The sequence below is a fragment of the Dama dama genome, chromosome 20, assembly GCF_033118175.1.
Source record: "Dama dama isolate Ldn47 chromosome 20, ASM3311817v1, whole genome shotgun sequence".
Classification (NCBI taxonomy): Eukaryota; Metazoa; Chordata; class Mammalia; order Artiodactyla; family Cervidae; genus Dama; species Dama dama.
This window is the reverse complement of record NC_083700.1, coordinates 73,341,558-73,365,871: the sequence shown is the minus strand read 5'-3', so window position 1 is coordinate 73,365,871 and position 24,314 is coordinate 73,341,558. Positions and strand designations below refer to the sequence as shown.

The window sequence follows — 24,314 nt, the reverse complement described above, 5'->3', positions numbered from 1 at the left end:
TGCTGGAGAAGGGATAGGCTACCCACTCCAGTATTCTAAGGCTTCCCTTGTGGCCCAGCTGGTAAAGAATCCACCTGCAATGTGGGAGACCTGGGTTTGATCCCCGGGTTGGGATGATCCCCTGGAGAAGGGAAAGGCTACCCACTCCAGTATTCTGGCCTGGAGAATTCCATGGACTATACAGTCCATGGAGTTGCAGAGTTGGACATGACCGAGCAGCTTTCACTTTGATATTTACAATTGTACTTTAGTTCACTTAACTTTCACTCAGCTAGTATTTTTAGTTTACTTTTAAATTTATTTTTATTGGAGTATAATTGCTTTACAATGTTGTCTTGGTTTCTACATATATCAAAGTGAATCATATATATATATATGTACATATATACATCCTCTCGTTTTTGGATCTCCTTCCCACTTAGGTCACCACAGAGCACTGAGTAGGGTTCCCTGAGCTATACAGTAGGTTCTTATAGTTATCTGTTTTATGTTCTTGTTGTTCAGTCACTCAGTCATGTCCAACTCTTTGCAACCCCATGGACTGCTTGGTCAGACTCATGTCCATTGAGTCAGTGATGCCATCCAACCAATTCATACTCTGTTGTCCTCTCCAACACCATAGTTCAAAAGAATCAATTCTTCAGTGCTTAGCCTTCTTTATGGTCCAGTTCTCACATCCTTATATGACTACTAGAAAACCATAGCTTTGACTAGAAGGACCTTTGTTGGCAATGTAATGTCTCTGCTTTTTAATACACTGTCTATGTTTGTCATAGCTTTTCTTCCAAGGAACAAGCATCTTTTAATCCCATGGCTGCAGTTGCCATCTGCAGTGATTTTGGAGCCCAAGAAAATAAAGTCTGTCACTGTTTCCATTGTTTCCCCATCTATTTGTCATGAAGTGATGGGACCAGATGCCATGATCTTTTTTGTTGTTTGTTTTGAATATTGAGTTTTAAGACAGCTCTTTCACTCTACTCTTTCACCTTCATCAAAAAGCTCTTTAGTTCCTCTTCACTTTCTGCTATAAGGGTGGTGTCTTCTGCATATCTGAGGTTATTTATATTCCTCCCAGAAATCTTGATTCTAGCTTGTGCTTTATCCAGCCTGACATTTCTCATGATGTACTCCGCATATAAGTTAAAGAATCAGGGTGACAATATATAGCCTTGATGTACTCTTTTCTCAATTTGTAACCAGTCTGCTGTTCCATGTCCAGTCCTAACTGTTGCTTCTTGACCTGCATACAGGTTTTTCAGGAGGCAGGTAAGATAGTCCGGTATTCTTATTTCTTTAAGAATTTTCCAGTTTGTTTGATCCACACAAAGGCTTTAGTGTAGTCAATGAAGCATAAGTAGATGTTTTTCTGAACTTCTTTTGCTTTTTCTATGATCCAATGGCTGTTGGCTTTTTGATCTCTGGCTCATCTGCCTTTTCTAAACCCATCTTGTACATCTGGAAGTTCTCGGCTCACATACTGTTGAAGCCTGGTATGGAGAATTTTGAGCATTTCTTTCCTAGCATGAGAAATCAGTGCAATTGTGCAGTAGTTTAATGTTCTTTGGGATTGGAATGAAAACTGACCTTTTTCAGTCCAGTGGCCACTGCTGAGTTTTCCAAATTTGCTGGCATATTGAGTGGAGCACTTTAACAGCACCATCTTTTAGGATTTGAAAGAGCTCAGCTGGAATTCCATCACCTCCTCTGGTTTTGTTCATAGTGATGCTTCCTAAGACACACTTGACTTCTACTATGTACATTATTGATGCTGTATATCTATTTTATACATTGCATCAATATGTATGTATTTTATACAACAGTGCTATGTATATATTTTATGCAACAGTGCTAAACACTTCCCCATGCTTTTTTATTTTTTCTAAGCAAGGGTATCACCAATCTCCAGTTTACTAAGTTTATCATGAATGTTATGCTTTCCCAAAAGATCTTCCCCAAGATCATGTAATTCAGTGGCTCCAATACATTGGAATTTCATGGAGCAATTTTAGCTTTTAAATTGGAACATTTTGTTAGAATAATAAGGATAAAGTTATCACTGATTAGCACCATCATTTTATGAGAACATTTTAAAACCAAAAAGACTGCTTAAAGAAACCTCAAAGCATTGCTTACTTTTTTCATTTCCCTATTGAAAATTCTGTCATCCAAGGTGCAAAATTTGAGAACCACTAAGCCAGAAAGCAGAACAGAGAAAAATAAAGGTCATAAATATCAAAGAACTAATTAAAGATCTATGTGTGGAATAGTACATCCTTTCTCAACATGTTACTGATTTTCTAATTAAAACATCAAAAGGATTGTTGCTGTGTAACATTTAAAAGAATGACATTTAGCTTATTTCATATGTAATAATAGATAAATGAGAAAGAATATTATCTTTAAAAATTATGAAATCATCCACTTGTGGCTTTAGCTCCTAACAAGATTCTCAAGGTATTTAACATATCTTGGAGCACAAACATCTCTCAATATAAAAAGTAGATTTTCAAATGTGTGTTTCCATTAATTAGAAACTTTAGATCCTAAAGATTGATTAAATGGTGATAAATGTCTGTTATGTTAATGATAGTAGAGATAAATCATTTTTCTTTCTTAAGTGAAAGTCGCTCAGTCGTGTCCAACTCTTTGTGACCCCATAAACTATACAGTCCATGGAATTCTCCAGGCCAGAATACTGGAGTGGGTAGCCTTTCCCTTCTCCAGGGGATCATCCCAACCCAGGAATCAAATCAGGGTTTCCTGCATTGCAAATGGATTCTTTACCAACTGAGCTATCAGGGAAGCCCCTTATAAATCATTTTAGTGACAATATAATGGAAAGCATCAAGAAATAACCACTATAATCTTTAATTACTTTATAGTTACAAAAGATAAAGAAAGAAAAGGAAACTAGGAGACATAAATATTCAATTAAAAACAAAATCATAGTGATTTATTTATATGTAAAAATCTACCATCAGTTGTTAGACCCCTAATTAGACACTTGCACTGTGAGTCTGTGTGTGTGTGAGGAGGTGTTGCTAACTGACCCATATTCACACTGACCTGATTTCTCACCAGTGCTTGTATGTTTCTAATAGTGAGAAATATTCCTGAAATATTGTTACACTATGATTAATCAGAAATGCCAAAAGCATAATAATATTTTTAAAGTATAATAACTAGTCAAGAACATTATAATTATTTGTTTGAAACAACTGTTTATTGAAATCTTAATGCACTATCTTAAATAGATGATTTTATGTAAAGGATTACCAATACTTAAGGATATTTCTTATAGAGAGAATTACTTCATTTTTTTTTTTTAATTTTTATTATTATTATTTTTTTTTTCCAGTGGGTTTTGTCATACATTGATATGAATCAGCCATGGATTTACATGTATTCCCAATCCCGATCCCCCCTCCCACCTCCCTCTCCACCCGATTCCTCTGGGTCTTCCCAGTGCACCAGGCCGGAGCACTTGTCTCGTGCATCCCACCTGGGCTGGTGATCTGTTTCACCATAGATAGTATACATGCTGTTTTTTGAAATATCCCACCCTCACATTCTCCCACAAAGTTCAAAAGTCTGTTCTCTATTTCTGTGTCTCTTTTTCTGTTCTGCATATAGGGTTATCATTTAAAATAGAACCATATGTAGATCCAGATTAGAAAGTTACCTATATTGTTCAATTTGAAAAGTACTCCCAAGGCTCTGCTTTATTCAGGTATTATACATCTGAACCACTATAAGTAAAGTGCCTTGTATATAATGATAAAAATATTATTTTTTGCCTTGTGTATCTTCTACATATAAAATATTATAAGGGGCAATATTGAATAAATCCACTGTAGGTTATTACTGACTTACCCAGATCTTCAGTGAAACTAGGTAAAATAAAAGCAGAGAAAGCATGGGAAGTGAGGAAAATGAAAAAAAATAGATTTGAAGGCTCGTGCAGATGAATTTTTTCCTATTAAAAAATTTTGTCTGGGAATAGACAGAAATCACCTGTTTTTATCATGTTATCCTTCAGGTCATCATCCATTTATTTCAAGCTCTTCACTAAGTATATGTGGATTTATTTATCCTTATTCTTGTTCAGAGCACTTTTTTGCCTAGTGAAATAAATCGATTTGGTTTTTTAATGTTAAAAATGACGAATCTATTAAAATCTGTATACCATTTTATTGATTCTCTCTACTGTATCTTATAGCATCAATTTTTAAACTCATCACTTTTACACTGATAGCATGGGCATTTAATGGCTCTTACTTGAGCCTAAAGTAGTTTTGTATATCTAAGTATTATTCTGATATATACAAAAATCCAGGGTTAACAGAGGTCTTATAGCATAGAGAGTCTGAAATCAAAGAACTTTAAAATTGAATTCTATCTTTCCTACTTCTTATTCTGCAGCTTACATACTTAGCGTTTCTAAGGCTCTGTATCCTCATATGTTGAATATAATGGCAATATTTTAAGTAATGCCTATTTGTTTTTATCCCTTCCAAAATATATTATCTTGACAATTGAATTTGTTTTTTGAAAAAATGTAACTTCTATTACTGTCAGCATGAAACACTAAATACCCTGAAAATACCTTCCCATGAAAACAACTTAAAAATCTGGATAAAATGTAAATTGTTGTTGTTGCTCTTTAGATGCTAAGTCGTTTCCAACTCTTTGCAATCCCATGGGCTGTAGCCCACCATGCTCATCTGACCATGGGATTTCCCAAGCAAAAATACTGGAGTGGGTTGCCATTTCCTTCTCCATGCATTTCTTTAAATGAGTTGCTGAGCTGGTTAGAAAATAAAGAAGTAGGCAAATGCTTAAACCAAGGAGAAACCCTGGAAGTTAGGTAAGAATTAAAGCCGGATTTTGTCCTAAGAGCATCTGCTAAACTTTAGAAATCTTGAACTTCTGTTTTTGTTTCTGGAAATGGCCAGGCAGTCAGGAAAGAAAACTTAGGTATTCTCTGGAGTAAACACATTTCAGTCGGGAATTCAAAGAATTCTTAAAGATAAAATGTCCAAGAAAAATGAGTTCATTGTATAAAATCACAAAACACAAAAAGAAACTGTAAGAAGCATAGCACTATAAATCAGGGTCAGCAGAAACAAGAATCAGAAGAATCAGATTACAAAGTCTTCAGATATTAGAATTTTCAAATGTATGTTCATTAAGAAATAAAGAATGTAAATGTGAAAAAAGAACAGGAGTCTATCAAAATAACCAGGTGGATTTGTAAAAACAGGATAGTCAGGATGAGAGAAACCAGAAAGGTATGATGAAGCATCCAGGACTAACAAGAGTCATTTTCAGCCCTGTGTGTAAAGGTTATAGAAACAGAGGTTGCAAGAAACTGGAGAAAGCTGTTAACTGTAGCTAGAGCAAAAGGTTATCTGAGAGGAATTACAAGCTTTGGTAGAGGCCTGCATGCTAAATCATGCCTGACTCTTGCGACTCCAAGGATTGTATCTCACCAGGCTCCTCTGTCCCTGGGATTTCCCAGGCAAGAATACTGGAGTGTGTTGCCATTTCCTCCTTGAGAGGATCTTCCTGACCCAGAAATTGAACCCACATCTCCTGCGTTTCCTGCATTAGCAGGCAGTTTCTTTACCACTGAGCCAAATTTGGTAGAATGCAGCTAATGCTGACCCACAACCCACTAAGTATGCAGATGCGGAAATAAATATTCCCGTCTATCTCCTCCCACACCTGTTGTATCTTTCACTGACCAAACCACACCTAAATACCAGAGGTAAGGGAACTTTGGTGATGCATGACGTAGAGGTTAGTATACCAGGACACAGAGCAGAGTGGAGAAGGGAGGATTACAGGGACAAAAGATAGAATTACCAGCAGAAGAGTATGAGACATTAAGTATAGGGTGAAAAGTGAAAGTGTTAGTCACTCAGTTGTGTCTGACTCTTTGTGACCCCATGGGCTGTAGCCCACCAGGTTCCTCTGTTCCTGTCATTCTCCAGGCAAGAATGCTGGAGTGGGTTGCCATGCCCTCCTCCAGGGGATCTTCCCAACCCAGGGATCAAACCTGCATTTCTTACTTCTCCTGCATTGGCAGGCAGGTTCTTTATCACTAGTGCCACCAACTTACACTTAAACAGAGTTATTTTTTAAAAAAGAAGGGCAAGGAGGGAAAGCAAATGTTCAGAGATGAAATGGTTGATAATTTTCCAGAATTCCTGAAAGACTATACATCTCAGATCAAAAAGCAAATCCAGTTTAAAAAGAAATTCACAATAGACAATATCATAGTGAAACAACACCAAAGACAATGAAAAGGTCTTAAAATCAGCTAGGCAGGAAAGAAAGATTAGTTCCAAAAGACTGCATCATTGATTTCTCAACCACAATGGGGCTGTAAATTGAAAATAAACACCTTCAATGAGTTAGCATTGAATACTTCAAAGCTCTCTCTCAAGAAGAGGTATAAGATGTAGACATCTTCAAATGAACAACTTAGAGGTTTAAAATCTGACTCATTTTAAAGACAATTTTGGAGGATGAACTTTGGGAAGAAGGACAGTGATCAAAGGTAGAAGGTCTGAGATACAATAAAGAGTAGTAAACAAATATTAATTACATGGTATATCTAAGCATAGAATTCATAATTTCCAAAGTAGAAAACAAAAATAAAATGAAAGCAGGGGGAAAAAAAACGTTAATTTAAAAGAATGGAGGAAAAAGAGAATAGAAAATCTGCATAAATAGCACAAAATAAGAGATCAAAAGTAAATGTAGTTATTATCAGTGAAATCATATAAACACAAATATTCTTATAACAAAAATTCTGATTACAAACTGAATTTTTTTAAAGGTGGATTTAAAGTGCCCAACAATATTCTTCCCAAGAGACATATCTTAAATAGAAGACCAAAATAGGCTTAATGCAAAGTATGGAAAATGATGTTCCAGGCAATCACTATCCACGAGGGCTCTTGAAAACTCTGTTATTAACAGGTAAACAGAATGAAGGGCAGACAGTCTTATTAGATCTTAAGGTCACTACATAATGATAGAAGGGTCGATTTGTCAGGATGTTACAGCTTCTATATATATACTCAAAAATATGGCATCGGGATAGAAAACAAGGACTTCACGGGGGTGTCCAGTGGTTAAGACTCTGTGCTTTCACTGCAGGGTACACGGGTTCAATCCCTGGTCAGTGGGCTAAGATCCTGCATGATGTAGTAACGCCAAAAAAAATAAAAAGAACTCACAAGATGTATATATAATTTTTTTTAAAAAAACTGTATAAAACAAACAATGACAGAAATACAAGGATAAATAAATTCACCATCAAACTGGGGAAGGCATTCACACATCTCTCACTAATTAGTAGATATATCAGAAACAAAAATCAACATTTGAATTATATACACTCTTTTCAAAGCACATGTAGACTTTTACAGTCAATAAGCTCTGCAGATAAGTAGATTAAAAAATTATTTTAGATGTTGATAAACCCAAGGTTAAAGAAAAAAGTAGAACAGGACAAGGAAGAACAAGAGTGTTCATGGAGGAATGAACTATTGGGGCTGATTAAGAGGGGAAGGAGAGGATGTGAGGAGAAGTTACAGGCAGCAGAACACAAAGGACCTCATAGGCCATTGTGAGGACTTTGACTTTTGCTCTGAGTGGAAGGGAAATCCTCAGCATACTGAGCTCAATGCAGTGACATCATCTGACTCATGATTTTGAAAGACTCCCTGGCTGCTAAATTGAAAATAGACCACAGGGAAGCAAGGGTTGTAAGACAGACTGTGAATATAAGCTCTAACTTTCCTATAATGGACTCACAAAAGAAGTCGGTGGAGGATAAGCGAAAAGGAAACAGAAAAGCAAACCCTTCTGGCCATGGAGAGGGAAGGAACTGAGAATGAAATTCCAGATAAGATTGCTATGTTCCATGGGATGTGATTCTTCATTGTGAACCCATAAAGTTTTAGGTAAAGCCAAAAGATTTTTTAAAATGCTCCTAGAATTAGCACACAATTACACGAGGTCCATCTGAGTAGTTCAGGCTGTTCAAGTACTCAGTCTCAAATAGAAGCTTAATGGGGTTTTCCCCAGAAAAACCTGTCTTTTCAAAGTCAATGAATCATCTTGTCCCTTCTTTCCTTAGTAAAAGATACAGCATGTTCCATTTTCCTCATCTAAGATACTAAGACGTTGAAAGTATTTGTGCTTTAAAATATCCTAGACAATATAAATATGATTTCAATTATGTAGTTTTTTTCTCATAAATAAGAGCAGTAGTCATCAAACAGTACTCAATAAGAGTTTAGGGAACCCTCTTACACTGTTGGTGGGAATGCAAACTAGTACAGCCACTATGGAAAACAGTGTGGAGATTTCTTAAAAAACTGGAAATAGAACTGCCATATGACTCAGCAATCCCACTTCTGGGCATACACACTGAGGAAACCAGATCTGAAAGAGACACGTGCACCCCAATGTTCATCGCAGCACTGTTTATAATAGCCAGGACATGGAAGCAACCTAGATGCCCATCAGCAGATGAATGGATAAGGAAGCTGTGGTACATATACACCATGGAATATTACTCAGCCATTAAAAAGAATTCATTTGAACCAGTTCTAATGAGATGGATGAAGCTGGAGCCCCTTATACAGAGTGAAGTAAGCCAGAAAGATAAAGAACATTACAGCATACTAACACATATATATGGAATTTAGAAAGATGCTAACGATAACCCTATATGCAAAACAGAAAAAGAGACACAGAAATACAGAACAGACTTTTGAACTCTCTGGGAGAAGGCGAGGGTGGGATGTTTCGAGAGGAATCGGGTGGAGAGGGAGGTGGGAGCGGGGATTGGGATGGGGAAGACGTGTAAATCCATGGCTGATTCATATCAATGTATGACAAAACCCACTGAAATGTTGTGAAGTAATTAGCCTCCAACTAATAAAAAAATTAAAAAAAAAAAAAGAGTTTATTTATTTAAAGAAAATGCTGAGTATCTTCTGTGTCTCAGAGCCATATGCAACAATACTAGAGAATTTATTAGGGGAACGTTGTCCTAACATTTAGTAATCTCAATCTGGTGACAGAGTCATTGGCTCGTGGGCTGTAACAAAGAGATTATTCAGGGATAGGATGCAGGAGAGCAGGCTGAAGGCAAAACTTCAGGGAACAACTTGATGTTTATGTCCCTTGATTATAAAGACTATGATATCATTTATATTATACATTATAGTATATGTTTAGATATTTATGCACATTGGGAAGATAATATTATTTTATATTTGCCAACTCTCTGTATTTTACTTGCAGAAAGGAATATATGCTTTTCTTGCAAAATAATTAAGTCAATCTGCACACATTTTTTCTGCATCTAAACAACTGCATATATGGTAGCAGTCCTTCCTCCGAGATAATGAGGCTCCAGGAGTCACCTGGAAATGAGCAAAACAATTCCTTCATTTGGGCAGCTGTGCTCAGGTGCAGAGATCACCAGGAAGCAGAAAATCCAGACATTAATCTGGGTTTGCTGCTGACCTTGGGCAAGCGAGTCTCAATTTCATCATTTGTAAAATATTAAGCCCATAGGCTCTTTATGAGGAATAAATAATACATATGAAGAAGTTGTATAACCATAGGTCACTTTAGAGCTGTACAGGGCATACATTTATTTCTCACACCACTCATTCATTCATTCATTTAAAAATGAATATTTAATTTCTACTATGCTCTGCAAATTGTGCTCAATCCTCAGGAATGATACAACTTCTGTCCTTAAGTAATTTTAGTGGAGATCAGAGTGCTAAGATGTATGTGGAGGATCCTATAATAGGACAGAGAGACAGAAGATAGTTGGGGATGTGGTCGAAATCATAGAACATTTTCAAGAGGAGAGATGATTCTGTATTCCAGATGGATTTAGTATTCTCATTCAATAAATGTTGACTGAAAATCATGAAACTCAAATGCTAACACAAGTGTTTTCCTCAATCTTTGAAATCAAAGTATGTAGGAGAAGGAAAGAAAGAATGGAGAAAAAATCAGACTGGGTTTATAAATATGTATTGGGCTTCTCAAGTGGCTCAGTAATAAGGAATCACCTGCCAATGCAGGAGATGCCGGTTCCATCCCTGGTCCAAGAAGATCCCTAGGAAATGGCAAGGAAATGGCAACCCACTCCGGTGTTCTTGGAAAGCAAGAAGATCAAGCCAGTCAATCCTAAAGGAGATCAACCCTGAATATTCATTGGAAGGGCTTAAGCTCCAATACTTTAGCCACCAGATGAGAAGAGCTGACTCACTAGAAAAGACCTTGATGCTGGGAGAGACTTGAGGGCAGAAGGAAAAGGGGGCAACAGAGGATGAGATGGTTGGATGGCATCACTGACTCAATGGACATGAATTTGAGCAAACTCCTGGAGATGGTGAAGGTCAGGGATGCCTGGTGTGCTGCAGTCCATGGGGTCACGAAGAGTCTGATATGACTAAGTAACTGAGCAACAACCAATATTCTTACCTGGGAAATCCCATAGACAGAGGAGCCTGGCAAGCCACAGTCCGTGGAGCCTGAAAGAGTTGAACATGACTTAGCGACTGAATAACAACATCAACAAATAAATATGTATTGTGTTAATTTCTAAATAATAGGTAAATATATTATATCTCTTTATTTTACCTTATTCAAAATATATATCTTGAATAGTTTTCATTTGCTCGTAAATTTTAAAAATGATGGATAGTTCAGATATGTTTCTGTCCAGTCACTCAGCTGTCTCTGACTTTTTGCAACCCTGTAAAATGCAGCACACACCAGGCTTTCCTGTCCTTCACTATCTCCCAGAGTTTGCTCAAAATCATATCCACTGAGTCAGAGATGCATTCCAACCATTTCATTCTCTGTCACCCTCTTCTCCTGCCCTCAATCTTTCCCAGCATCAGGATCTTTTCCAATAAGTTGGCTCTTCACATCAGGTCCCCCTATACTGGAGATTCAGCTTCAAAATCAATCCTTCCAATGAATATTAAGGTTTGATTTCTGTTAGGACTGACTGATTTGATCTCCTTGTAGTCCAAGGGACTCTCAAGAGTCTTCTCCAGCACCACAATTCAAAAGCAACAATTCTTTAGAACTCAGCCTTCTTAAATTTGGTAATATATCAGAGCTCAGTCAGTAAGGAATCTGCCTGCAATGCAGGAGACCTGGGTTCAATTCTTGGGTTGGGGAGATCCCCTGGAAAAGGAAATGGCAACCCACTCCAGTATTCTCACCTCAAGAATCCCATGGACAGAGGAGCATCGCAGGTCTGGAGAATCCCATGGACAGAGGAGCCTGGCAGGCTACTATCCATGGGGTCGCAAGAGTCAAACACAACTTAGCAACTAAACCATCACCATTATTACCTTAGCAGTAATAATCTTATTAAAGCACATAGCATTTTTTCCTGTATTTTTTAGCATCAGTTTTATCTTTGCATAATTATGTTGATCCAAAACTAGAACTTCTTCAAAAATTCTCACCATTTTTTCTTTTTTTATTTGTAAAACACTTTTAACATTTATTTATTTATTACTTCCCAGCATTACTTTTATTTTTTATTCCATTTAATTTTATTAGTTGGAGGCTAATTACTTTACAATACTGTAGTGGTTTTTGCCATACATTGACATGAATCAGCCATGGATTTACATGTATTCCCCATCCTGATCCCCACTCCCGCCTCCCTCCTCACCCCATCCCTCTGGGTCTTCCCAGTGCACCAGCCCTGAGCACTTGTCTCATGCATCCAACCTGGGCTGGTGATCTGTTTCACCCTTGATAGTATACTTGTTTCAATGCTGTTCTCTCAGAACATCCCACCCTCGCCTTCTCCCACAGAGTCTAAAAGTCGGTTCTGTACATCTGTGTCTCTTTTTCTGTTTTGCATATAGGATTATCGTTACCATCTTTTTAAATTCCATATATATGCGTTAGTATACTGTATTGGTCTTTATCTTTCTGGCTTACTTCATTCTGTATAATGGGCTTCATTTTCATCCGTCTCACTAGAACTGATTCAAATGAATTCTTTTTAATGGCTGAGTAATATTCCATAGTGTATATGTGCCACAGCTTCCTTATCCATTCATCTGCTGATGAATGCACAAATCACAGCAAGATCCTCTATGACCCACCTCCCAGAATATTGGAAATAAAAGCAAAAATAAACAAATGGGATCTGATGAAACTTAAAAGCTTTTGCACAACAAAGAAAACTATAAGCAAGGTGAAAAGACAACCCTCAGAATGGGAGAAAATAATAGCAAATGAAGAAACAGACAAAGGATTAATCTCAAAAATATACAAGCAACTCCTGCAGCTGAATTCCAGAAAAATAAATGACCCAATCAAAAAATGGACCAAAGATCTAAACAGACATTTCTCCAAAGAAGACATACGGATGGCTAACAAACACATGAAAAGATGCTCAACATCACTCATCATCAGAGAAATGCAAATCAAAACCTCAATGAGGTATCATTACACACCAGTCAGAATGGCTGCTATCCAAAAGTCTACAAGCAATAAATGCTGGAGAGGGTGTGGAGAAAAGGGAACCCTCTTACACTGTTGGTGGGAATGCAAACTAGTACAGCCACTATGGAGAACAGTGTGGAGATTCCTTAAAAAAACTGGAAATAGAACTGCCATATGACCCAGCAATCCCACTCCTGGGCATACCTACTGAGGAAATCAGATCTGAAAGACACACGTGCACCCCAATGTTCATCGCAGCACTGTTTATAATAGCCAGGACATGGAAGCAACCTAGATGCCCATCAGCTCACCATTTTTTAAATTGACACAGTTTTTCTACATTGCCAACTCTGTTTTTGCTATTAACAATAGAGTATGCATCTTTTGGATATTTTAGATGTGTTGATTTATTTCTTATTATGCCTTCTTTACATTTTTTTCCATCTTTGAATGTCATTAATTTTTATAGGCAAATGTTTTATTAATTCAACCAATTAATTTCTGTAGCTTTAAGGGACTTATTTTCTGAGTAACTCTGATTTTAGTGAACTTAACCTTTGCGTGTGTGTGTGAGAGAGAGAGAGAGAGAGAGATTTCAGCAATGAACATATCCTAAATATTTCATGTAACAATTATTTCTGTAAGGAGCTTCACAATGAGGGAAGATTGTTATTCCACATATCAATTCAATTTGTTAGTAAAATACCTTCATAAAAATAGCAGACTTCTGATGCAGTATTACTTTGTGTGTAAGTAAAAAGTGCAAAGATTTTTTTTTTTTAATAGGTGGAAAATAAATCAGTTTAAATCTAGAACTTTGTGAACAGGATGCTTTCTGAATTTATGAAGAGCTGGATTTTTATTCCCATTGCTATGCATGCTCTTAATAATTTCATAGATTTTCAATGGAACAATTATTTGCTACAAGCTCTATGGAGAGAATTATATACCATTCACATTCCAGTTTTGATGTATTGTTTGGATGCCTAAGGCTTTCCAGGTGGTGCTAGTACTAAAAAAACCCACCTGCTAAAGCAGGAGGTGTAACGGACTCAGGTTTGATCTCTGGGGTGGGAAGATCCCCTGGAGGAGGAACTGGCACCCCATTCCAGATTTCTTGCCTGGAGAATCCCATGGACAGAGGAGCCTGGAGGGCTACAGTACATAGGGTCGCAAAGAGTTGGACACAAATGAAGTGACTTTGCACATTTCAGTTTTGATTTGTTGTTTAGAAAGGGTAGAATCTACATTTTCAAGAAGTCCATAATGATAGCCAGCTATTTTGAATTCAATTTTCTAGAAAAGAGGTGAAAAGCAATACTATTGTATGTATGTGTTAGTTGCTCAGTCATTTCCGACTCTGCAAACCCATGGACTGTATCCCACCAGGCTCCTCTGTCCATGGAATTCTCCAGGCAAGAATACTGGAGTGGGTTGCCATTTCCTTGTCTAGGGGATCTTTCCAACCCATTGATTGAACCTGGATCTCCTGCATTGCAGGTGGATAATTTACCATCCGAACTACTAGGGAAGCCACACTATTATATTTGTCATTCCCTAAATGTTGTTGTTGTTGGTCAGTCACAAAGTCATGTCCAACTCTTTGCCACTCCATGGACTTCAGGATTCTCTGTCCTTCACTATCTCTTGGAATTTGCTCAAACTCATGTCCATTGAGTTGGCGATGCCAATCAACCATCTCATCCTCTATTTCCCCCTTCTCCTCCTAAGCTCAATCGTTCCCAGCATCAGACTCTTTTCCAGCTCTTCTCATCGCGTGGCCAAAGTATTGGAGCTTTAGCTTCAGGATCAGATCGTCTAAAGAATATTCGGAGTTGATTTCCTAAGCATTCACTGGTTTTATCTCCTTGCTGTCCAGGGGACTCAAGAATCTTTACTAGGTTTGCAATTCAGAAGCATCAGTTCTTTGGTGATCAGCCTTCTTTATGGTCCAAATCTCAATCCATAGCTGACTACTGGAAAAAACCATAGTTTTGACTACATGGACCTTTGTCAGCAAAATGATGTCTCTGCTTTTTAATATGCTGTTTAGGTTTGTTACATCTTTTTTTCCAAGGAGCAAGCATCTTTTAATTTTGTAATTGCAGTTACCATCTGCAGTGATTTTTGAGTCCAGGAAAATAATATCTTTGACTGTTTCCACTTTTTCCCCATCTATTTGCCATGAAGTGACGGAACTGGATCACTGAGCATCTAAGCATCTGAATGCAGATTTCCAAAAAATAGCAAGGAGAGATAAGAAAGCCTTCCTCAGTGATCAATGCAAAGAAATAGAGGAAAACAATAGAATGGGAAAGACTAGAGATCTCCTCAAGAAAATTAGTGATAACAAGGGAACATTTCATGCAAAGATGGGCTCAATAAAGGACAGAAATGGTATGGACCTAACAGAAGCAGAAGATATTAAGAAAGGTGGCAAGAATACACAGAAGAACAACACAGAAAAAGATCTTCACGACCCAGATAATCACAATGGTGTGATCACTCACCTACAGCCAGACATACTCGAATGCGAAGTCAAGTGGGCCTTAGGAAGGATCACTACGAACAAAGCTAGTTGAGGTGATGGAATTCCAGTTGAGCTAGTTCAAATCCTGAAAGATGATGCTGTGAAAGTGCTGCACTCAATATGTCAGCAAATTTGAAACACTCAGCAGTGGCTACAGGACTGGAAAAGGTCAGTTTTCATTCCAATCCCAAAGAAAGGCAATGCCAAAGAATGCTCAAACTACTGCACAATTGGACTCATCTCACACGCTAGTAAAGTAATGCTCAAAATTCTCCAAGCCAAGCTTCAGCAATACGTGAACTGTAAACTTCCAGATGTTCAAGCTGGATTTAGCAAAGGCAGAGGAACCAGAGATCAAATTGCCAACATCCGCTGAATCATCGAAAAAGCAAGGGAGTTCAAGACAAACATCTATTTCTGCTTTATTGACTATGCCAAAGCCTTTGACTGTGTGGATCACGATAAACTGTGGAAAATTCTGAGAGAGATGAGAACACCAGACTGCCTGATGTGCCTCTTGAGAAACCTGTATGCAGGTCAGGAAGCAACAGTTGGAACTGGACATGGAACAACAGACTGGTTCCAAATAGGAAAAGGAGTATGTCAAGGCTGTATATTGTCAACCTACTTATTTAACATATGAAGAGTACATCATGAGAAATGCTGGGCTGGATGAAGCACAAGCTAGAATCAAGATTGCCGGGAGAAATATCAATAACCTCAGATATGCAGATGACACCACCCTTATGGCAGAGAGTGAAGAAGAACTAAAGAGCCTCTTGATGTAGTGAAAGAGGAGAGTGAAAAAGTTGGTTTAAAGCTCAACATTCAGAAAACTAAGATCATGGCATCTGGTCCCATCACTTCATGGCAAATAGATGGGGAAACAATGGACACAGTGGCTGACTTTATTTTCTTGGGCTCCAAAATCACTGCAGGTGGTGACTGCAGCCATGAAATTAAAAGACGCTTACTCCTTGGAAGGAAAGTTATGACCAATCTAGACAGCATATTAAAAAGCAGAGACATTACTTTGTCAACAAAAGTCTGTCTAGTCAAGGCTATGGTTTTTCCAGTGATCGTGTATGGATGTGAGACTTGGACTGTGAAGATAGCTGAGCACCTATGAATTGATGCTTTCGAACTGTGTTGTTGGAGAAGACTCTTGAAAGTCCGTTGGACTGCAAGGAGCTCCAACCAATCCATCCTAAAGGAAATCAGTCCTGAATATTCATTGGAAGAATTAATATTGAAGCTGAAACTCCAATACTTTGGCCACTTGATCCGAAGAACTGACTCATTTGAAAAGACCCTGATGCCTGGAAAGATTGAGGGCAGGAGGAAAAGGGGACGACAGAGGATGAAATGGTTGGATGGCATCATGAACTCAATGGACATGAGTTTGGGTGAACTCTGGTAGTTGGTGATGGACAGGGAGGCCTGGCCTGCTGCGGTTCAAGGGTCGCAAAGAGTCAGACACGACTGAGTGACTGAACTGAACTGATGGACTGGATGTCATGATCATCATCTTTTTGAGTTTTAAGCCAGCTTTTTCACTCTTCTCTTTATCCTCATCAAGAGACTCTTTAGTTCCTCTTCACTTTCAGTATTAGAGTGGCCTCATTTGCATATCTGAGATTTTGATATTTCTTCTGGCATCGATGAATGTATGATATGGCCGTATAAAGCCAGTTTCTCCTTGAGATTGTCTGTGATATTTGAATGTCTGGTAAATCATCATCACTGGCTTTATAAATCACACATCTGGCTCTTTTCCAACTGAACAGTGCTTTATCTATCTTTATATTATGTTAGGCATTTTACTCTCTACCTGAGCAGTTTAAGGGTAGTTAAGATGTGATATTTTTCACAACAATCTTTCTGTTTAACTTTGTCCAGTTTGTCCTTATTAAATATCAATTCAAAATATTTCATGAGATAATTGGATATTGATTATTTTTGCCCTGTCATTTGGAGTTCAAATTGGATCTTGATAAATACTTGAGACTTTTTAATGGCTGCTTTATTCTTAATATGTGTTCATAGTTCTAGTTTGGCTCCAGTTTAGTATGGAGTGCTGAATTCAGACTCCACTTTCCATAAAAAGAAAATCAACAGCTCAGAGATAAAGCAAGAAGACTTCCCAGTGCCTTTTTTATTAATAACTCTTTCCTCTTTTTTTCTTAAATTCCAAGCCAACAAAGGATTTCTGAAAAGCTGAGTGGTCTCCTGACCTTAGAACTTTGTACGGATGGATGGTTACAACATGCTGCTACCTTATTATTCTCTTTCCCTGGACAGAATAGACTACCAATCATTATTTTCAAAAATCGTATAGCAATGTTTTTCTTTCTTTTTCTATATGCAGAGGCATAAGTACATTTTCATGTTTTAAATTCTTATTACTTTTATTTTATTTTACCATGAATTATTTCTATTTAGTTTTTAGACTTAATAGAAGCCTAAGTTAAAGTGACAGTAACTGATAAATATTCTGTATTTTAAGATTTAGTGAACATCTACAACTCAGTAAGAAAACTACTTTTTGGGACACTAAACATTAGAAAAAAGAAAAGATTGACAACCTTTTCTATGCATTGTGAGATGAAGATTACAGTTTGGAAGTCAAAGGACCTGAGTTCAAGTCCTTCCTCTGTCCCTCCTGTGTTGCCTTGCATATGTTGCTTAATTGCTTAGACTTCCTGTTGTCTCATCTGTGAATAGTAATGCACTGATACCTACTTCAGCATTGTCAAGAAAATGAAACAAATTATATGACAGTATTTTGACAAATGTAATGTGTTATGTCAAAGCCCTCAAATGGTCTAGAATCTATATGAGTAAAGGATCCAAACATTGAAATGAAGAATAATACTAGCTGGAAAATCTTTGGTTATACTTCCAAACATTTAGTAGATATCATAGAGAAGACTCAGAATGCAAGAACTGAGTATATTTGAAGTGGTTGGATTTGTTTTTGAGTGTAATCAGAAATTAAAAGTAGATCTTCAAGGATGGGTAAAATTTGGAATGAAAATGGAGAATATTCCAAATGTTTCTGTCAGGATAGAGCAGACTTCATCTATCCATTGAATCATTTATTAAATACTTATGGCCTATTGACCATAGTCTAGGTCCTGGAAGGAATATCAAGAAAGATGGAGTAGCGATGGAAAGAAAAAGATGTTTGACTGGTATCACATGGTAGACACTTTAAACTTACTGACATGGCAAGCCTGACTCTGTTGCTTTGGCCACTCTTCTCAGTTTTGATAGTACCTCTCCTAACTGCAGTCTTCTCACCAGACCTCACCTTACCTCTGAACCAGTAGAATGACCTCACTGAACTCCCATTTCCTACACCTTCAAGTATACATATTTTTATTTACAAGGGTTCCCAAAGCCAGTATTAGAACTAGTGTAAGGCTGTTTTAGAAGCACTTTTTGTTGTTGTTCAGTCCCTCTGTCATGTCTGACTCTTTGCAACCCCATGGACTGCAGCACGCCAGACTTCTCTGTCCTTCACCATCTCCTAGAGCTTGCTCAAACTCATGTCCATTGAGTTCGTGATGCCATCGAACCATCTCGTCCTCTGTTGTCCTCTTCTCCTCCTGCCTTCAATCTTTCCCAGCATCAGTGTCTTTTCTAATGAGTCAGCTCTTCCCATCAGGTGCCAAAGTATTGGAGCTTCAGCTTCAACATCAGTCCTTCCAATGAATATTCAGGACTGATTTCCTTTAGGATGGACTGGTTGGATCTCCTTGCTGTGCAAGGGACTCTCAGGAGTCTTCCCCAACACAGTTCAAAAGCATCAATTATTCGGCACTCAGTCTTCTTTATAAGTCCAACTCTCACATTCAAACATGACTACTAGAAAAATCATAGCTTTGACCATATAAACCTTTGTGGGCAAAGTAATGTCTCTGCTTTTTAGTGTGCTGTCTCGGTTTGTCATAGATTTTCTTTCAAGGAGCAAGCATCTTTTAATTTCTTGGCTGCAGTCATCATCTGCAGTGATTTTGGAGCCCAAGAAAAGAAAGGCTGTTACTGTTTCCACTGTTACCCCATCTATTTGCCATGAAGTGATGGGACCAGATGCTGTGATCTTCGGTTTGTGAATGTTGAGCTTTTTCACTCTCCTCTTTCACCTTCATCAAGAGGCTCTTTAGTTCCTTTTCACCTTCTGCCATAAGGGTGGTGTCATCTGCATATCTGAGATTATTGATATTTCTTCTGGAAAACTTGATTCCAGTTTGTGCTTCATCCAGCCTGGCATTTTGCATGATGTACTCTGCATATAAGTTAAATAAGCAAAGTGACAATATACAACCTTCATGTACTCACTTAATTAATGTTAAAAAAATATATATCTACCTGTACCTGACCCCAACTTATTGAATGGAAATATTTAGTACTGAAAATGGGGGAATCTGTATTATATAAAGTTGCTCAGATAATTTCGTGACCTATGTTTTGGAGACACTGCCAAGAGAGTTGTGGACATGGTTGCTCATGACCTCTGATTGCTTTTTCATGCTGTTTGATATCAGTCTGGCTGCCCCTATTTCTTCCCAGCAGTTGACATGTAGGCTGCACTTTCCAGAGCTCTTCAGTGAGTTGTTAGAGCATCTGTCTTGCCTGTGGTCATCACACTTAGTCTCTTCTTGCTGGCACTGTTAACACACTCCCGCTGGTGACATGCCAAGCTTGAGAGTAGCTAGAATAGCATCTTTGCTGTGTCCTGGCAGTGCTCCCAGGCTTCATTCTTGGTCATTTTGTCTGACCATTTAATGCACACTGTAGATCATAGATGATGCTGGTCATCTGGTAGAAGAGTTCAAGTAGCCAGAAGTATAATCTCAAGAGGATGGAAATCTCACAGTTATATTAGCTCGGGCATGAACATTGCTGTGTAACACATTTAATTTGATTCAAAGTATATTTCCCACTGGGTATAATAACACTTAGCATCTGACAACTTTTAATGCTATTTTAATTTATATTCATCTATTACTGTGTTGTATATATAGTTTATAGTGAGTTTCCTTGACCCCAGTTATCTTTTTCTTGGTTCTAAAAATTTAAAGTATCACAAATGAAAGCAAGCATTTCTAAAATAACTAATTGATTAAAAAAATCAACATGTTAATTAGCAGATGAACATTTTTACATTGTGTAATATTATATTTTACATTGTATAATAGTATATTTACATATATATTTTTTATATATGAGTATGCATGAGTGTGTGCTAAGTCACTTCAGTCGTGTCCAACTCTTTGCTACTCCATGGACTATAGACTACTCCATGGACTATAGAGGAGCCTGGCAGTCCAGGCTCCATGGGATTCTCCAGTCAAGAATATTGGAGTGGGTTGCCATGCCCTTTTCCAGGGAATGCTCCCAACCCAGGGATCAAACCTATGTCTCTTGTGTCTCCTGCATTGGGAGGAGGGTTCTTTACCATTAAGGCTACCTGGGAAGCACCAAAATAACTATCTTTCCCTGAAATATTTCTTTAAGAGACAGAATGGGAGTTTAACCCAAGCAGTCCAATTCCAGAACCTGGGCTCATCCCATTTAAACCATACTTCTTTGATAATACTGCATAATCTCTTGCATATCTACTTGTGAGCATTCCCATAATGCAACATTTGGGCACCATGATTCTTCATGATCTTTGATGCCAATTAGCAACCGTTGTAAGTGAAACTCTCCTGGAATCCTTAGCAGTACTTTCTAACATACATTCAGTTTTTCTGGCATACCCTCAAGTGTAGTTACATGGAAATCAATTAGACCCCTTTCATTTTTCATATATTCAATAGTCAGATACATAAAAAGAAAATTAATAACCCATCTAAGAGACTGGTTTACATAGATGTCCAACCAGGATAAGTTGTCATCCCTCATTAGTATAATCATGATGACTAAAAATTTGTTTTTAAAATTAAATCACAATTTTGTGTAGATACTTGCATTTGTAGGTTATGTTTGTTGTAGTTTACTATCTTGAGCTTGTGAATACTAGTGGTTAATTATAAGTTCACTTGGATTGTTATATCATCATGAAAATTCATGCATTTGCTGAAACATGTAATCAAAATTCTGCATTGAATTAATTCAAGAGTCAGAATCTAGAACATGTTGTATAATTTGCATGGTTTATACTGAAACTGCATAGTTGGTCCTGGAAGCTCAGACCATGCTCCTCATATATAACATTAAAGCAAATTATGTCTTAAACTCTTGAGATTTTCATTTTCTTACCTGTCATTGTATTACCATACAATGTATTATCATACAATGATAAGCTTTTTTCTCACTTGAGCTTTGAGTGAAATTGTTTCAAGTTATCACACATTGAGAAATATTTTCTTGTACTTTATATACATGGCCTGGGCATATGAGTGAACCCTCCTCCCAAAGCAGGAGACACACACACATACAAAGTAGTCCTTACCTATGAATAGACTGGTTTCAGTAAGTATATTTGGAAAAGTGTTTTTTAGAACCAGTGACAGCCTCTAATAGGAATAGCGTTATGTTACTGCGTGCTTGCTAAATCGCTTCAGTCATGTCCGGATGTTTGCAACCCTATGGACTGTAGCCCACTAGGCTTCTCTGTCCATGAGATGCTCCAGGCAAGAGTATTGGAGTGGGTTGCCATGCCCTCCTCCTGGGGATCTTCCTGACCTAGGGACTGAACCCAGGTTTCTGATGTCTCCTGCAATGGCAGCAGATTCTTTACTACTAGCCCTATTATGTTACTATTCCAGTACAAAAATGTTATATACTCATATTTCATGCCATTTTACATATTGCTTTTATTGGATCATCCTTTCCCAATTTCCTCTCTAGACACTAGAAATATGTCTAGTCTAGAAATACTACTAACCTTAGGCAATCTTCCACTACTCTAACCCATGACAGCCGTGCTATTTTCAATATATGCTATCAGCCAGCACAGTGGTATTGCATTAGAATAATTATGTAGATGTTAAGAAGCTGTGTTTATATTTTCTTTTCTTTTTTTATATTCTTTTCCTATGTAGGCCATTACAGAGTATTGAGTAGAGTTCCCTGGGTTATATAGCAGATTCTTATAAGTTTATGTTTTTATTTTCAAAATGATACATGTCACTGTTTTGTTCTGAATTTTCAAATCTTGAACACTCAATAGTTGCTTAATGTTTTCAAAATAAGTAGAATGTACAACGGTGGCACACAACTGTAAGGTTTACTAAAACCAGAAAATACTAATCACAGAGTATATTCTGTTTAATATTCCAACTCAAGTTGCATTTGGTCCATTTATTATTATTTTCTGGTTGTCAGCATTGAAAGTAACTGAGAAGTGCACTTTATATTAACCATATTTTCAAGGAGTCACAATTAATTAGAATTAGAAAATCCTTCTCAATTTAATTGGCACAGAGAAAATCAGCAAGTAAACTCTGGAAAACTGGTATTCAGAATGCTGGTGAAAGGTTCTTTCTTCCTAAAGTGTAACCTGATTTTTAATAAATGTGTTTGCTTTGTAAGTAATCACTTTTTTAGTCAGTGGGTCTCTGATTTACTCAGTTTGGGTAACTATAACAAAATACCACAGACTGGGTGGCTTAAGCTACAGAACTTTACTTCTCACAGTTTTGGAGTCTTGGAGTCTAACACAGAGGCACCAGCAGACTTGGTGCCTGGTGAGAGCTCTCTTCCTGGTTTGTAGATGACTGCCTTCTCACTATATCCTCCTGTGCAGGGGAGGGAGCTCTAGTCTGCCTTCCTCATTTTATAAAAACACTAATCCCATTATGTGTGCCCCACCCTCATGACCTCAGATAATCCAGTTACTTCTCAAGGGTTCCACATCAAAATACTGTTACTTTAGGGGTGAGAGTTTCAGCCTGTGAAGGTGGGAGGAATGGAGGAGGGTAGGGACACAAACATTCAGCCTATAAGAGTCCCTGATTGGAGAATGTGCATATGAGCTTCATCCGCATGGGTTTCTATGTTTTTAAAATTGAAATGCCTTAGAAAAGTCTAGCCCTCTCCAGTTTATGCAGAGTCCCTGCCACTCCCGACTGTCCTGCTCCTTGCTCAGTACTCTTAAGGATGTGGTCTACTGAGCGTCTCTATATACCTGAATTGTTGACTCTTGATCTAAATCATTTAATTTTTCAAAATGTATTGAGATTTTTATATTAAACTACTCTTTTAATTTCCTCCTGTAGGATGGAGAACTTAATACGGGGAAGGAATCCCCCACAATATCAGAGAAGTCCTTGTAAAGAAGTTCGTGCAGCACTTCGGAAGAGGCCTGAAGAGGAGTGTAAGTATGTTTAATAGGATTAACTTTGTTCTAGATAGACTTAGGTGAGTAGCATAACAAAACTAAAATGTTAACCTTTAAGTGATCAATCAAATAATAGAGGTATTTAACAAAATACTTGTTGAATCTAATTGAATTTACTGTAAAAAATATCATGTGGTACCTGGGTTTAAGCACTAAGAACATTGTTTTCTTTATTGTTTCTTGTGTACTTCAGAATGCTCTACTTATAATTTGGTTCTGTGTTCAATTGAGATTGGAAAAGGCTGCAGTTTACCACATCTTTCTTAGACATATGTACCATGAATATTGCTTCTGAAGAAGTTAAAAAAAAATTAAATTTGTTTTAAATGAACATTTTCCAGTTTCTTTTGACCACAATATTCTTTCAACCTTTAAAAAACAAAACAACAACAAACCAAGGACTCTTTGAAAACCACTGCATTAGCCTAAAGAATAAATGTCTAGTGGCAAATATAAATCCATTGATCAAAATGAAATATTTGAATTAATTGAATTTAGGAACAAATTTTGAATGAGGAGTCGTGTATTCCCTCATAAAGCCATTTTAATCCATCTTTAACTTATCAAAATATTATAATATATAGTTGCAGAGATTTTGTCTAAATGTTTCTAGTGTATAGCATTGTTGGAGATGTTTTTATCACAGTATTTGCATTTTAAGTTTATATGATGACCCATAATACTAGCTTCCCTCATGGCGTTTGCATCTGGTTATTTGCAGGGAACTAAATCACAATTTATTATGACAAAAATTTATCTGAATGATGTATTTTTGCAGGAATTTACACTGTTGTTAAGGATAGAGCTAATGCAGTGGATTCATTGGCATAAACAATTTAGTAGACTTTAAGGTCATATTGGTATTTTAAATTAGTTTGAAGTACACTATTCTGGGTGAAG

The 24,314-nt window shown here is 37.3% G+C and overlaps 1 protein-coding gene across 1 annotated transcript in view; it reads left to right on the top strand.

The window, feature by feature from the left end:
- Positions 1-24,314, top strand: part of LRRC7 (leucine rich repeat containing 7) — a 577,944-nt gene that overhangs the window by 94,906 nt on the left and 458,724 nt on the right. The window contains exon 2 of the mRNA XM_061121637.1: positions 23,293-23,390. Within this exon, the coding sequence (XP_060977620.1) occupies positions 23,293-23,390 (98 nt within the window). The remainder of the gene's footprint in view (positions 1-23,292; positions 23,391-24,314) is intronic.